This window comes from Marmota marmota, unplaced genomic scaffold, assembly GCF_001458135.2.
Source record: "Marmota marmota marmota unplaced genomic scaffold, marMar, whole genome shotgun sequence".
NCBI lineage: Eukaryota > Metazoa > Chordata > Mammalia > Rodentia > Sciuridae > Marmota > Marmota marmota.
In genome coordinates, this window is record NW_025999880.1 from 17,996,592 (window position 1) to 18,012,578 (window position 15,987).

At 57.0% G+C, this 15,987-nt stretch overlaps 1 protein-coding gene and 1 long non-coding RNA gene across 6 annotated transcripts in view; one reads left to right on the forward strand and one right to left on the reverse strand.

Annotated features, from left to right (window-relative positions):
- Positions 1 to 1,342: 1,342 nt before the first annotated feature.
- Positions 1,343 to 15,987, reverse strand: part of Rara (retinoic acid receptor alpha) — a 43,097-nt gene continuing 28,452 nt past the window's right edge. For 3 of the 5 annotated variants that reach the window (XM_048791955.1, XM_015495765.2, XM_048791952.1), the window contains 7 exons: positions 9,712 to 9,860; positions 8,389 to 8,530; positions 6,266 to 6,426; positions 5,851 to 6,027; positions 4,420 to 4,624; positions 3,489 to 3,647; positions 1,343 to 2,896 (listed from right to left, as the gene is read on the reverse strand). In XM_048791955.1, the coding sequence (XP_048647912.1) occupies positions 2,679 to 2,896; positions 3,489 to 3,647; positions 4,420 to 4,624; positions 5,851 to 6,027; positions 6,266 to 6,426; positions 8,389 to 8,530; positions 9,712 to 9,860 (1,211 nt within the window). In that variant the 3' untranslated portion in view covers positions 1,343 to 2,678. Of the gene's footprint in view, positions 2,897 to 3,488; positions 3,648 to 4,419; positions 4,625 to 5,850; positions 6,028 to 6,265; positions 6,427 to 8,388; positions 8,531 to 9,711; positions 9,861 to 14,392; positions 14,496 to 14,979; positions 15,448 to 15,987 lie in introns of those variants that run through there. The other 2 variants (XM_015495767.2, XM_015495766.2) reach the window with 2 other exon arrangements.
- On the forward strand, positions 13,673 to 15,980 carry LOC125612923. Its single transcript, XR_007343400.1, has 3 exons — positions 13,673 to 13,785; positions 15,346 to 15,530; positions 15,815 to 15,980. It is a non-coding gene; the product is annotated as an uncharacterized LOC125612923 (long non-coding RNA).

Below are 15,987 nucleotides of genomic sequence, written 5' to 3' on the forward strand. Positions count from 1 at the left end.
AATCTGAGTGTCCTCGTTCAAAATAGGCACGTGCCAGTGTTCACTGGCACATGCCTGTAATTCCAGCAACTTGGGAGGCTGAGCAAGAGGATTGCAAATTTGAAGCCAGTCTCAGCAATTTAATGAGACTCTGTCTCAAAAAAAGAGGCACAGGTCTAGGGGTACCTGCAACTCAGTGGCAGAGCAGTTGCCTAGCACGTGCAAGGCCCTGTAAAAACATAAGCACGAGTTCACATAGAAATACATAGCACCCCTTTCCTCTTTTATACTGCAGTTGTTATGGAATATTGATCTTGAAAGCATTGTTCTTGAAAGTACAGGTATGTTTTATTCAATTTTATTTGTTTCATAAAGTGTTAGAAAACATTTACTAGAGGAAAACCCGTTTTTCCCAAGGCTCCTGCAGTAAACAGTGACTTCAGTGAGGAGCTGCTGCCACCTAGTGGCATAAGTAGAAATTGCTGGGGGACTCCTTTTGATTGTCTTTGCAAAGGACCAGACAACCTCCTCCCACCATCACCACCACCCCTGCTCCCTGTTTGAGGTTTCTTCTGTCGCAGTTCCAGGGATCCGGTAAAGAGCCCTACAACAAGAATTGGGAGCCCTGAGTACTGATACCCAACCTGCTACTAACTCGCTGTTGATCCTGGGGCAGGGACACTGCCTTCTCTGGGTTGAAGGATGGGCAAAATTGGTTCTGAAGGCCCTTGGGGTCTGCCACACACATATGGATGAGTAACATCCAGGCTCTCCCGCAAACTCTCCTCTGTGCCTGCTGCCCACAAATGGGCTTCAGGTAGATAGGGGAGGACTGGACAGTCCTTCCTGAAGGCAGAAGGATGGGTGGGCTGACTGCCTGAACTTTTACCCCAATCTCATGTTCTTATAGGTTGACATAAGGCCTGACCCCCACCCCTATGCCACCTGCCACCCCTGCCATAAAGATCAAGTCTGTGGTCACTTCCAAAATAGATCTCCTCTGAGATCCAAGCTCAGCCCCTGGTTCTCCATGGACCAGGGACTGGCTTTCTCCCTCGGATTGGAGGTTCCTGAGGGCTGGGGAAGTCTTTCCTCCTCTCCCCTCCCCACTCCCAGCCTGGGGGCTCTCTGACTGCAGGCAGCACAAGATCAGGCCTATCTCCTCCATCAGAGTCTCCAAAGAACCTCACCCTGTTGGAAGGACAGCTTCGAGCAGCACACAGGCCTAATCCTTGTGCCCCCCACCACCACCACGTGCCTGTGCCTGACAGCCTGGGCCTAAAGCCTGTCAGGAAGCCCCCTCCCAAGCCCCCTACCTGGACACCAAGGGAAGGGAGTGGAGGCAGCGAAGCTGAGGCAGGTGTAGAATAAATATAACTTTATTCTTTATCCAGTAGATCTCAGTGGAAAGTCCAACAGTAACAGGTGCGCCAGTGGGCTCCGGGGGATGGGACCCCAGCCCTGGGGCCAGGAGGGCAGGGCAGAGCCAGCTCCCCCAGCCCAGAGGTGCAGGGGTAAGGGAAGGGGACCCCCCCATACACCCGTCCTGCGGGAAAAGAAGGGGGCATGGGTGTGGGGCAAGCCAGGATTGGGGGATAGGCCAGGGAAATGGAGGAACTCAGGCTAAGTGTGTCAACCCATCAACTCGTGTGTGTGTTTGTGTGTGTGTGTGTGTCCAGGGACCCCTTGGGGTGCTGGTGGCTGTGAGGCTGGGGGCAGAGGCAGCTCAGAACCCCTGGCTGGCCCCTTCACAGTGGGGCTAGGGGCTTGGATGATTTGGGCCCTGACAGGCAGAGACATTGTAGAGAAGCACTCTACACGTCCCCAGGGACCCCAGTCCTTCCCCCTACCCCACTTGTCATTGAGTGGAGGCAGATGCCAAAGGCCAGGACCCCTCCTTCCAAGGGTTACCCGAAACTGTCCACACCCAGTGGTTAGGAAGAGGGAGGAAGGGGCTGGCTGCTCCCCCAGTCAGAGGGGAAGACAGGCCACGGAAAGTTAGTACTTCACAGTATTAAAGAGAAAACTGAAGAGGAGAAGGCTGAGGAGGAGGGCTGGAGGGACAGGGACGCAGAGGGAGAGCGGGAGCCCTTCTGAGCCACTTCCCTCCCCCAGGACCCACCCGCCTCCAGCTCTGGATCCAGCTCCCCCCAATACACAGCACAAATTCCTTCAGTATAAATGTGCTTAAAATGAAAATTCTTATTAAAAAAATCAAAACAAAAAAATTAAAAACAAAACCAGCAAGAATTAATACCTGGGTGTTGGTATGGCAGGGTATATACAGGGGGAACCCCCCACCCCAGCCACCCCTTTGTCACCAACCGAGGCAGGGGGAGGTTTCCCAACCGGGGAGCAATGGCTTGAGTTTGGAGGATGGGGAGCCAGGTCCCGGCGTTGCTGGTGATGAAGATGTGGCGAGGCGGGCAGGGCTGTCTTGACAAACGCAAGGTCCAGGCCCAGGTCCTCACTTGGCTCACTGCCTGGCCCCCGACGTCAGCCCAGGCTGCAGAGAGGGCAGTCCATCGCGGGCCCAGGCCTTTGTCCAGAGAGTTGCTGCCTCCTCCCTCCTGTCCCCTGGGAAGGTCCCCAGTTCTGTCTGGGAGGCCGGTGGGGGCAGGGCTGGCAGGGTTGCGTGGTTGGTAGGAGGCAGAGAAAGCCGGGGCATGGGCCAGGGCTGTGTCCAAGTGGCGCAGTGGTCACGGCGAGTGGGTGGCTGGGCTGCTTCTGTTGGAGCTGGGGCTGAGGCTGGGGCTACAGCTGCCTGGCGGGGGCGCCAAGCCACCCCCGTCCCGTCCCCCGCCCCCCGGCTGTCCGCTCAGAGTGTCCAAGCCCTCCGAATTCTCCAGCATTTCCTGGATGAGAGGTGGCATGGAGCCTGGGATCTCCATCTTCAGCGTGATCACTCGCTCAGCCCCTGCAGGAAAGGAAGGTGGAGGTCAATATGCCCCACCCTGGCCAACAAGCAGGGCTTCAGGAGGGAGGGCCATGGGAGGCGGGAGGACAATACAGGAATGTAGGCACCCACCACACACTGTACTTGGGACTTAGTTATTTGACATGTACCAGCTCTCCTAGACCCCACGTCATGTCCAGGGGCTTGTGGCAATGGGGCAAAGTGGTACCAAGTTTGGGCTCCTGGGTCAGACTGCCTACCTGGGTTTGACATTGGGCCTCCTGATTATCCCACTCCCACCTCCAGACACTATCACCATCCCCACTCCTCAGATGGGAAACTGAGGTCCAGAGCTGCTAGTTTCTGGCTCATGGACAACACCCACGGATCTGGTTCCAGAGCCGTGCCCTGAACTACCATGCAAAGGCATCTGGCCAGAGAGCTTTCGGGGAACTGTAGCCTAGACAGGGACAGGTGGATCCAGATGAGCAGCACACTGTCTGGGCAGGGTGAGCTGTTGCCAGCTAAGCTGTTGGGGGCCAGACCCTGTGCATGAACAGTAGGTCCCAGGCTAGGTGGAGGGGCCACACCCTTCTAGGTCAGGGAGCCTCACCTTTGGCGCTGATGCTTCGCAGGTCTGTGATCTTCATCAGCATCTTGGGGAACATGTGGGGTCGGCTGGGCCTCCGTTTCCGCACATAGACCTTCAGCGCCTCAAGCAGTGGTTCCTGCAGCATGTCTACCCTGTCAGGCTGCTCCAGGTCCTGCCGGTCTGAGAAGCACAGAACTGTCCCCTGAGCAGATGCCCTCAACTAGCACACAACTGCATTCCCAGTATCAGCCACTGGAGGGCATGTCTGAACAGGCCACAGCTAGGGCAGCCCAGAGGGTACCTCAGACCTCCCCACAAGACAGGGGGTCTCTGAGCGCCCAGTGGGAACAGAGGCCCTTAAATGTAAGCAAAGAGGAGTTAGGACCAGAGTTACCAAAGCCCTCCCTACCAGCCCCTTTTGTGGGTCTGGGACCCCTAAACAGGCGGCACCACTGTCAAGCAGAGGGAGGATTCCCAGCAGGCTCCCAATCCCACCAGGCGATGGTGACAGTAACCAACATGAACCGGGTCTTACTGCAGGCATGCTCTGCCTTATTGAAAACCTCCTTAACCCCACCTCGACTTCATGAGGTAGACTGTTATTGACCCCATTTGACAGAAACAGAGGCTCTGAAGCAGGCTCAGAAAAGCTCAACAACCAAAAGTTAAAATTTAAAAATAAACATTAAAAAATCAGTAACCTGCTCAAGGTCACACAGCTGCCCAGGACTTGAACCTGGGCAGACTGACCCTCCAGTCCTCATTCTTGAACTCCCTAGAAGAAATAGGGCTTCAGGGTTCAGGCCCTTGACACTGCTGTCTTGCTGCCCCTCAAGGCCTCAGTGTCCCTCTCTCAGAGGGACATGGCAGATGATGTCTGAGTTTTCTGCAAAGGCTCCAAGGCCTGCACTCCCACCCTGGACCTGGCCCCCACACCCGGGCCCCTGCCCACCTCCACAGATGAGGCAGATGGCACTGAGCAGCCCAGTCTCAGCATCATCCATCTCCAGGGGCAGCAGCTGGTTGGCGAAGGCAAAGACCAGGTCAGTGAGGGGGCCGAAGCCAGCGTTGTGCATCTGGGTCCGGTTCAGGGTCAGCCCGTCCGAGAAGGTCATTGTGTCCTGTTCGGGCGTGTACCGCGTGCAGATCCGTAGGATCTGGGTGCAGAGAGGCACAAGTTCAGGGACTCAAGCTCCATCTACCCCTGGCACACAGAACCAGCATTCCCCAGAGGACCACCTGGCAGGCAGCCAGAGCAGTGCTGTCTGACAGAATTTTTCTACAATGATGGAAAGCTTCTCTCTGCACCATTCTGCACAGTAGCCACCAGACCTATGCGGCTACTGAGTATTGAGATGTGAGTAATGCAACTGAGGAACTGGCCTGAGTCTAATTGTAATTAATTTAAATTTAAATAGCCACACAGAGCAAGTGGCTACTGTATTGGGCAGTGCAGATCTAGGTCATCTTGCCTCCACAGAGAATCAGAGGGACACAAATTTCCAGGAGACAAGGAACTAGGAAGATCTGTGTCCACAGTTCACAGGACAAAGCTCAGTCGAGGTGTCCTGACTTGAACCAGGTGCACCCTGATGGTGCCTTCCACATCTGGGCATGGAGATGGGTGGCTGAGCATGGACAGCACGCTCTCTGCCTACCACCCACTAGCCTCACCAAATCCCAGGTGTCTCACCCTGGACGTGTCTGAAAGGGAACAGGTGGACTGAGCCCTTGTCAGGGATGACAGGAAGAAGAGTCCTCTTCCCAGCCTCGGTTTGGGCAGTTCCCACTACCACCTCCTGCATTCTGACCACAGCTCAGTCCACCCTGTCAGCCTCAAGTGCCTTGCGGTCCCCTGAATCTTTGCTCCTGGGAAGGAGACGCCCTCTCACCTGTCCCTTCTATCAACTTCTAGAGGGCACTCCTTTCAGACATCTTCCCTGGTGGCCAGGGAGTCACAACCCTCTCTGATGGGGAGGACACAGCCTCCCCTTCCCTCTGGGCAGCACTTAGCAATTTTGTATCCTCTGTTTACTCATTGTGGCCTCCTCCACTGGGAGGTTCTCAAGAGAGGGTACAGTGGTGTGTCCACCTCGGGCTCCCGACACAGCTCAAGGATTGGCCAGATGGGTGTAGGTGAATCTTACTATGAGCAAGGTGACTGGGTGAATGCATACACACTAGCTGCTGAGTGGCTGTACCGACAGATGCACAGGCAAATGAGTGGGCGGGTGGACACATGGGGGAGGAAAGGTGGATATTTGGGTGGTGGGCATTTGGACAGGTCAATTCAATATGGACATTCAGAAGAGCAACTATTTAGCTGAGAGGACATCCCCCAAGAACAGGGCAGTGCCCAGGACAGTGGGGGGCAGACCCTCACCAGGATGTCCAGGCAGGCAGCCTTGAGGAGGGTGATCTGGTCGGCAATGGTGAGGGTGGTAAAACCAGGCAGCTGCTTGGCGAACTCCACAGTCTTAATGATGCACTTGGTGGAGAGTTCACTGAACTTGTCCCAGAGGTCAATGTCCAGAGACACACGCTGTTCTGAGCTGTTGTTCTGGGAGAGGGAGGAGAGTAAGGGCCTCTTTAGTGGCACCCATGCTCAGCCTGGCTCCCACAGACCTGCCCTCCAGCCAGCCTCCACTTCCTGAGAGCTCCTTGGAGGCAGTGGCAGCAGAGGGGAGAAGGGAGATAAGGAGATCCGGCCAGGCTCCCTGCCAGGCGTGAGGGGGAAAGCATACCAGAAGAGACATCCTGCAAGGCGCTCCCCACCCCCAACTCCAGGGGGCACGTACCGTAGTATATTTGCCCAGCTGGCAGAGGGCAGGGAAGGTTTCCTGGTGCGCTTTGCGCACCTTCTCAATGAGCTCCCCGACCTCCGGCGTCAAGGTGTAGCTCTCGGAGCACTCGGGCTTGGGCGCCTCCTTCTTCTTCTTGTTTCGGTCGTTCCTCACAGCTGTGGAGGGCAAGGGGCGGCTTAGAGAGCTGTTGCAGCAGCCACCACAGGTCTAGCACTTCCCACCATACAGAGCTGCTGAGGTCACCCTGGCTGTCACGAACACACAGACACGCGATGCACACTCGGACAGGAAAGGCATCCCCTATGCTCTAGCCCTTATCTTGCCCCATGACCACAGCTATGCCTCCACCCATCTCCACACATGCCCCACAGCCAGCCAGTGACACGCTGTCCTTCCAAGCACCCCCTTCGGCCTACACTCAGGAGTGAGAGCAGGACTGGGACCCGCAGGACACATCTTCCTCCTCTGTACCTTGCTTGCCGGCGTCCCCCTAAGAAGGACCTTCCTCAGCACCCAGCCTCCCGGCAGTCTCCCTGGAGATCCCTAGTACTAAGAGGCTCAGAGTAGCTCCTTGAGCAGGTGGGGAGTACTAGGGCTCCCCAGCCTCTGAGTGGGGGGCTAGGCGGGTGAATCTCTCGGTCCATTAGCTGGGGAACTGACAAATCACCGGGGGCGCTGAGCCGCACACACCACTCGGCTTTAAAGAAGCGATGGGGTCGTTACCAGCCGATTATCCCAGACACACAATCACTCACAGGACCGGTGGTGGTGGCTGCTGACGAGGGAGGAAGGGAGGGTGGGGGTGGGGGCCCAGGAAGGGGGCAGCAGTGGGGGGAGCTGGCATAATTTGGAGATCACTCATGTCGATTCTGCAAATTCAATAAAGTGCAGGGGAGAGGAGAGAGAGGGAGAGGGAGAGCGGGGGGATAATTTGGGAAGAGAAAATTGCAGCTGTGACAAGACGTTTATCATTCGGAAGCTTTAATTCTATTGAAATGGCAGCTGCTCAGCTCCGGGGCACAGAGCAGCCGGGAGAGGGGAAGGAGGGAGCGACGGGGAGCTGTCAGTGGGAGGGAGAGGGGGTCCCCATACTGGTCCTTCAGCAGTGAAAAAGTGAAAAGAGCGGAAGGTGGCCAGAGGGAGGAGGAGGTGACAGCCCTTCTGCGATGGTCTCAGGCTTGCAGGTCCCAAGTTGTCACCCACTCTACAGCAGGGAGCACCACTTCCTGAGCTCAAAACCAAGCACGCCCAGCCTCCTGAGGCAGGAGATGGCAGGATACTCCAGGTCCCCTCTGTTCCTGTCTAGGGCTCCCGGTGCATCAGTCAGAACCACCTCATCCCTTAACCCCCACTCCACTTCCCTCCTCACTACCCTCCCCACAAAGGGCTAGGGGGTCCTGCGGCCCCTCCCCCACTCCATCCCCCAAGGCTCAAGCTCCATAGCAACGGCCACGCAGACAAGGAGGCGTCTGTCAGCGTCATTTATCTCTGACATCATCAATCACCGGTCACCACGGCAACATCCATGATTCAACACAAGAGGGTCTCCCTGTCCAGCCTTCCCCTCCCTCCCTCCTTTGGGCCTCAGCTGAGCCCAAACTGGAAACCCCTGTTCCTTTGGGATCTGAGAAGCTCTAATTCTCTTCCAACTCCATGTCCCAGGCTTCCCTAGACAATGGCTTCGGATCCTTGTACCAGCTCCCACTCTATACAGAAATACCAACCTAGCACCTCCCAGAGTTCGGGCCCCTCCCAAAAATGCATAATCAGGTATGCCTCTGAGCCCCACCCTAACACCAAGCAGGGCCTGGGAGAAAGCTATCCTGGGAGCAGATACACATGCACGAATGTACAAATACCACAGTCGGACATGCAAATGGAATAGTTATATGCACACTGGGCTTGAGCACTGACCCACACTTGGACACACAGCCAGCTGGCACCACAAACAGACCCTTGCAGCTATATACAAACCATTCTTAACCACGAGCCTGCATGCCATAGCACGCATGTCTACGCATGTGCACACACATCCACACGGCCCTGCTCCACTGGCCTTCAACAGCACCTTGGCCCCACCTGGGGTGGGGCTTGGCCCCTAGCCCTGTGGCACTCACACTCCTTGGACATGCCCACTTCGAAGCACTTCTGCAGCCGGCAGTACTGGCAGCGGTTCCGGGTCACCTTGTTGATGATGCAGTTCTTGTCCCGGTGACATGTGTACACCATGTTCTTCTGGATACTGCGGCGGAAGAAGCCCTGGGTATGGAGGGCAGGGAGTCAGGTCATCCGCACCCTCAGTGGGAGCAGTGCCCAGCATGGAGTCTCAGTTTGGGGAAGACTGCCAGCAGCTGCTGCCCCCAAGCCTTTGCCCATTGAGCCTTGAGCAGGCCAGAAAAGGTGGGTAGATGATTCACCTAGGAGAAGGAGACTCCTCAGGAGAATCCCAGGACCCGCCTCAATCCTGCAGCGTGGGCAGGAGTCTTCTCCCAACCTATACCCACATAAACGACTCCTCCCTTGAGGGGACAGGACCTCAAGGCTGCTGATGAGTCAGGAATAGGAACACATGGGCCTGGATGGGAAAGAGGCAGAGATTTGGAACCCACAGCCCAGCACTCAGAACACAGAAAGAGATGAGAAGAAGGAAGAAGCCAAGAAGATGAGAAGAGAAGCACACACTCATAATCACACAGACTTGGGAGAAGGCAGCGAGACAGGTTCACTAACCAGACCAATACACATGTTCACCCAGATAGAGAGTCAGTCAGACTAGGTAGGAAGAAGCCAGGAACAATCAGACAGGACAAGAAGACACACACAGTCTGAGGCCTGGCTTTGCTGTTGACCTGAGTCTCACACCTGGGGACAGCTACTCTAGGCTGTAACCCAGAGTCAAACACAGCCCCGAAGCTGTGCAGTTTGTAAGCCCTACTTCTGGAAGAAGAACCCAGGGACACACAGGGAGAGGAGCTGCTGGAAAGGTACAGCTACATCTAACCTGGAGTCTAAGGTATGGGTGGGGCCAGCCAGACATGAGAAGCCCACACCACAGACTGGGTGCCTGAAGGGGAGGCCAAGGCAGGGTGCCTGCTCCCAAATGCCTTCTGCCCGGCTGCCATGGTGAGGTTCAGACAGGGCCGCCGGGGGCAGGCCTCCTAGGTCCCCAGCCAAGAGCCTGTCGGCAGCCAGCTCACCATGGCAACCTGGGCAGCGGTGGCAGAGCAATGTTTGCCCTGCCAGCAGGAGGATGGAGATGGGGAAAGCAGCTTAGGCAGGAGGGCACCACTGGTTTCGGGGAGCCCTGGCATCAAGGAGGAGGGTCTACTGCAGGTGTTCCCTACGCCTCCACTGCTGCTACCAAGTCTCAAGAGCAACATATTTGGAGACATCCCATTTATCTAATCAAGACTGCCCTTCCCCATGACTCCTCAACTCACCTTGCAGCCCTCACAGGCGCTGACCCCATAGTGGTAGCCTGAGGATTTGTCTTGACAGACAAAGCAAGGCTTGTAGATGCGAGGCAGAGGGGGTGGCGAGGGAGGGCTGGGCACTATCTCTTCGGAACTGCTGCTCTGGGTCTCAATGGCTAGAAAAGAGAAGAGAGCAGTTAGAGACCTTGCCCCACCCTGCCTCCTGGTCCCATCCAGGAGCCTATGCTCACCATTGCAGCAGGATTCAAAGCCTGGGGCAGGGACAGTCTCAGGAAAGCTGGCACTCTCAGCCTTCCCCTGAGGAAGGAGGCTGCCATGACACCTCTATTTCCCCCATCACTCCTGACTACTTTTCCAGGACCCCACCTTTGACACCAGAAAGATCAACATTATAAATCATCAGATGTGTGTGTGTGTGTGTGTGTGTGTGTATGGCTGTGTTTGTGGGGTGGGGAGCAGGAGTCAGCCCAGTTCCAAAGCTGGGGCCTCCAGGCATCTTGGCTTGGTTTCCCCAGAGGTAGGAAGGAGTTAAGGCCTGATGAGGGAGGGAGAGAAGAGGACATAAGCTGGGGGCAGAGGAAACTGGGGTCAACAGGATATTCAAAGCCGGCCACTCCCTCAGCCCCCTCAGCTTCCGCCCCCCCCCTCCACCCCTTCTGCCAGCAACCACAGCCCCTCCTCCACCCAAACAATCCCCTGGCAGGGTGTGCAAAGAAGAATCACAAATATTGGGGTAGAGCAAGCTAGGCCTCCTAGAGATATTTAGGGAGATCCCTTGAAGACAGGAAAAGAGTCCCTATGGCCCCAGGAACCCATCACTCTGGGTGCCCGATGTCTGGGGGGGAAGCATCATGACAAAGGGGGTCTGTTCCCATCAATGCTCTGTCTGTCTGGCCTCAATACTATGTCCGGGTTACTACCCCCTCTCCTTCTGTTATTCGGCTCCAAGAGGGCAGCCAGGAGGGGTGACCCAGCCAGCATGGGCAGCCCCCACTGGCCAAATCTCCCTAGTGCCTGGCTCCATGCCCATCACCCCAGGCCAAACAGGATTGGCCTGGGTGGGGGATGTCTATGTCTAGAGCCTGGGCAACTGGGGGTGTAGTGTGCTGGATAAGAACCACAACACAGGTAATCCTCGATCCCCAAGGGGCCATCCAGCGTCCTCCTGAGGCCTGCCACATCCACTTCTTTGGGGCCAAAGATGAGTAAGGATGCTTCCCTAGGGACATGTTTGTGCACACACCCCAATCAAGCTCCACTCTACACTCTAGCATATAAGAAACTGGCATTTAAAATACCCCCAGCTCCTGGTCCAAGTACCTTACAGACATGAGTCCTATGGCCCCAAAGTCCAGGAACAGAGAAAGGACGTGTGGGGACAAGGGGGCTGCAGCACCCTCCCCCCTTACCTGCAAACATACCAGGGGATGCCAGGCAGTTGATGACAGGGAACCAGGCCAACAACCTTGGCAGGCTTTCCTGGCTCTTAGTAAGGCCTGGGCACCACTTTGCTGGTCAGCCCAGCTGACCAGTACTGCTGTAGCCCATGTTCTCTTTCCTGCCCAGAGAGCAACCTGCAGTGAAGGGAGTACCTATGCCTACACCCCCAGCCTTCTGCTCTTCACCCCAACACCAAACTGTCCTGGCCTGTTTTTCCCCCCATCTCATTCTCCCCAAGCCAGACAAGCAAATCAGACAGGCAGGGAGGCCAACGAACAGCTGCTGGGGGGGAGGGGGGGTTGGGGGGCCTGAGTGAGGCCAGGAGGCAGAGGGGTGAGCAACAAAGGAGCCCTTTGTTGTGCTAACTTTTTCCAAGATGTAAAAAGCAGTAACAATAGACAATCCGGACTGGGGGGGGGGGCATCAAGGACAAGGAGGTGGGGGGGCTGTGGCCTAGAATCCTGGTCAGCATTCCAACAGGCAGGGGAAGAAAGCTTTGACCCCCCCTCCCCTTCTAACCCATCCTTTGCCCTAAGCCCGCCCTCTAAAATGAACCAGACTGGAGGAGGAGAGAACTGAGGGAGCTCTGGGGTACAGATGGGAAGGGGGAGCAGAGGAAGGCACAGGATACCAGGATGAAGAGTAGCCAGTCAGGGACACACCAGAGGGGCAAAGGCTCATAGAAATTTGGAGCTAAGGCAAAGTCCAGGGGTTGTTTATAGAACTGAAAAAAATGTGCTTTTTACAATTTACCCAGGGCTGGGGCTACAGTTTGGGCTGGGTGAAGCCCCTTTCAGCCATCCCACAGCAGCTTGATTGGCTACCTTTTAGGCTGCAATACAGTCTAGCTATACCCCCACCCCAACATATCCCCACCTGTCACCCAGATAACGCAGCTCAAGGTTTCCTGCTCTGCCCTTTGAACCCAGAGCCTGGGGCACAGTCCCCACCTCCCCAGGCTTCCAACCAGCAAGGCAGGAGGGACAAGGCGGAGGTGTGGGGACTCCAAGCTCCCTTTGCTTCTGCACGAATTAGAGCACAGCTATAATTCTGCACACTAGAGGGAGGGGGAAAGATACCACCCAGGAGGGACTACCCTGGCCCCTCCCTGCAGGCCTCCCTCCTGAGAGGCCCCAGCCCACAAATCTCTCCTCTTCCTGAATCAGGACTAAAGCAGAAGAAGGACCACACCTTCTCAGCTCAAAGTTCCAGCGCCCAGTAGAGGGCTGGAACTGGCCCAGGAAGCCCGGCGTCCCCTCCCGCCACTGCTGCCAGGGTGCCCCTCCCCAGTTCCCCCTCCTGGGCGGGCGCGCAGAGCACTCGGAGTCCCCACGCCCCTGAGCCGCCCCAGAGCCTTTCGCAGGCTCGCGCAAGGGGCCGGTTTCCTGGAGGAGATCAGCAGGAAATCAGCCGGGCCCCTGGCCAGCGGCTCCCCTCCCAATCCAGCTGGCGCCCTCTCCTCCACAGCTCCCTTCCACAAACCCTGGGGAGAATTGGGGAGGGGGCGAAGGACCCTCTCTCAACTGCCCTGCCTACACCGGGGAAGAGGGTGGGGGTGGCTCTGGGTGTAGCACAGCCAGCCAACCAGGGAAAGAAAGCCCTGAGCCCAGCGGGCCGCTCGATAAGCATCTCTCCCCTCCCCCACTACGGGCATCCACGTGCTTCACATTCTTGGACGTCTGGGAGCGGGCGGAGGCGTGAGCTGCGGAGATTGGTGGGGGACAGATGGGGCGCCACATCCTATGCACCCCTTGTCTAGGGCACAGAAATGGGGGCTGCGGAGAGGGAGGCAAGGTCTCCAGGTCCCTGCAGGATCCAGTAGGTCTCCTCCCACACAAACCTGCTCTTTTCCACCCTTGGTGGAGGCAAGGGGTGAGTGGAGAATTCTCCATGAGGGGGCTGGAAAATGACTCCAGTCCCCAGAGAGCCTTACCATACCAAGGAGTGACATTGGTCCTATGCAATCTAGACAGGGTCTAGTGGCCACCACCACAGGTTCTTCCTGCATGCCTCAGAGCAAACTCATACTCCATGGCTGCCCCCCTATACACACCCCACACTGACTAGGGGAACTGGAACCCAGGCCTCTAGCTCAAACCCACTCCAGGCTGAGTATGAAGCAGGCCTCCACTTCCTCATATCCAGTGGTTGGGGGAAGCAGGCTCACCAAACTGGCCACATGTAGGACTCTGCAAACCTCCTCCCTTCTAGTTCTGGGCCAGGAAGAGCTGAGCTGTCCCCATGGGCTAAGGAAGAGACAGGGGCTGAAGCCCAAGGGCTCAGATTCCCAGATCCCCAGTGCTCTAGAGAAGGCAGCGAAAGGGGTGGGCCTGGCAGCCCTGCCCCAGTTATCCCTGTGGAGGGTGTGCATGTAAAGAGGGAACTTTTTCCTCCACTGCTGGGATAATGGAAAGGGTTCTAATGTCACCTCTTTCACCTCCCTCTTTTTCCAAAGCCAGTGGTTATCACTCACCCCTCCCTTCTGGTCTGCAGCCTCACAGCTGATTCAGCCCCAAAGGCAAAGGTCAGGGGGCAGGACAATAGGAAAGACTGGTGTAGAGGAGTCTCTGAGAGGGCAGAGGTGGGCTATCTGTCCACCTCAGGTCTCTTCCTGAAGCAAGAGGGGCTACGGGAGGGTGGGTAAGTCCTTTGCCATTTAATCTTTCTAATCTTCCAGATCCCCAGAGACCCCCTCCATTCCTCCCTGGCAGGCAAGAGAGTGGCAGCAGGTCTAAGAAGGTGGGAGAACCTCTTGGGAAGAGCTGAGTACAGATGGATAGGGTAAGAAATCTGAGTTACCTAACAATAACCCCCCAAGCGCCTGTTCTTGCCCACCTCACAGATGGGCATGAATACACCCAGGTGTTCACCCTGGCATACACAAACCCCTCCCTCTCCAGCCTAAACCCTGACTGGTGAAGGTACTCAACTGCCAGGACATCAGGGTTCTCATCAGTGCCCCTCTTAGGGACAGCAAAAGACACCTGGCCCTATTTCCTGGACTAACAAAAGGATTTGGTGGCCAGTAGGGTTAGGAGAGAATAACATATTTCTCATTTCCAGAACAGCCCCAGACCCACAAAGACAAACTCAACCCAGATTAGGACTAGAAGAAGGAGGATTATTCCCAACAGAGCAGCCTCTTCCTTCCATTCCTGGAGAAAGAATCCTTTGCGATGCCAGCCAGTGTCTGGGGCCAAGACACCCCCAGATAAACCAGATACCCCTCCCTAAGATTGGTCCTTACCTAAGGGTTGGGTCAGGACAGTAGATTAGGATCTGGTGAAGTTGCCCCTTCTGCCACACCCCACTGGAAGCACCAAAGCCGGAGCACTCTCCGGATACCCACTCTAATGACACAAGAGTGGGGACTAGGGTCAGCAGATGTGCACGGGAGGGGGCTCTCCCCCAGGCTTTAGCAGGGGTGGGATCTGGGGAAATAGCCCCTCCCCCTGGGATCAGACAAGCTCACAGGAGCACCTTTATCCCACCCTCCAGCCTGCTGGTAAGCTATGGGATTCCAAACAAGAAGATATAAACTGGGGGCAAGAGGCTGGGCTTCAAGTCCCCTGGAAGAAGTGCAAGAGAGGTGAATGAACGCTTCCTTGAAAGGAGGAACCCTCAAAGTTCCTCAGCCCGGTTATAACAGAAACAGCACCCCAGGGTTACTGGGGACAATTGTCCAGCTAGGGCACTCAAGTGGAAGTGAGATAAGGGAAAGTGAAGGGGAGGGACAAGACCCCTACCGCGCCCAGGCCTGCATCCCCGGGGAGAAGTGGAAGCCCCACCGCCACCCACACCTCCTACAATAGCAGAGCTGAGGCCGGTACATACAGTGGTTTGAGCCATTCCAAAGCGGAGTCCGGAGCGGAGTGGAGTAGGGACCCGGGGCGGGGAGCCCCTTCTCCGGGAGCAAACAGGCCCGATTCTGGTTATAAAAATCCACCACTAGGAAGGGGTTAGGGGTGGGGGCAAGCCCCCCCACTTCCACACTCTCGTACATCTTCCCCCTTGAAAACAAGAGGTCCAGGTGGGGAAGTCCTGCGTGCCGCCCCCTCACTCAGCCGGCCGCGCCATCCGAGCAGAGGCCGGGGACAAGGAATACGTCCCCTTGCCCCGACTGGCGACCCGGGCAGCCGGGCAGCGGGGGCGCCCTTGTCCTTAAGTGCCAACGTCTAAGTCCGCCGGTCTCTCCACCAGTCCCTCCACCAGTCCCAGGTGGAAAGCGGAAAGTTGCGTGTGCAGACTGGGGTCCCTGGGAGGGGACGCTCAGCGGAGGCCAGAGAACTCGGCGGCTTCACCTCGAGGGGGCTCCCATCTCAAGTCTCCCGTGTCGGAGGAAGAGTCCGACGGCTCCCGAAGTCCGCAGGCGGGAGGCGGGTTCGGTAAGGAGCAGGCGGGGTGGGGGGGTCTCCGAGCACTTCCTCCAACGCTCCGGGACTCCCGGGCTTCTCCTGGGCGAGGATTCCGGGTGGGGGTGGGAACCCCGAGCGGCCCCGCCTCCGCCAGGACGGGCCGCTGGAGGCTAGATGGGTCTCCCGTGTATGCGCCGCGGCCCCCCCGAGCCCCCGCCCCCGGCCGACAGCCCCCTCCCTCCGGTCCCACCCCCTCTCCTCTGCCCCGCCCCATCAGGCACCGCCCCTGGCTTAACCCTTTTGGGGCGGGTCAGACTGTAGATGACGAAACACAGGGAGACGAGTGAAGAGCGAGTGGGGAGATCCTCGAAGGGGAAGAAGAGGGAAAGGAAGAGAAAAACGAACCAAAGGAGGAGTACGCCGAGTACAGACGGAGGCAGGGTACGGGGAAAGGAGGGGTGCGGGCGGAAGAGGGGCGGGCGTCTCA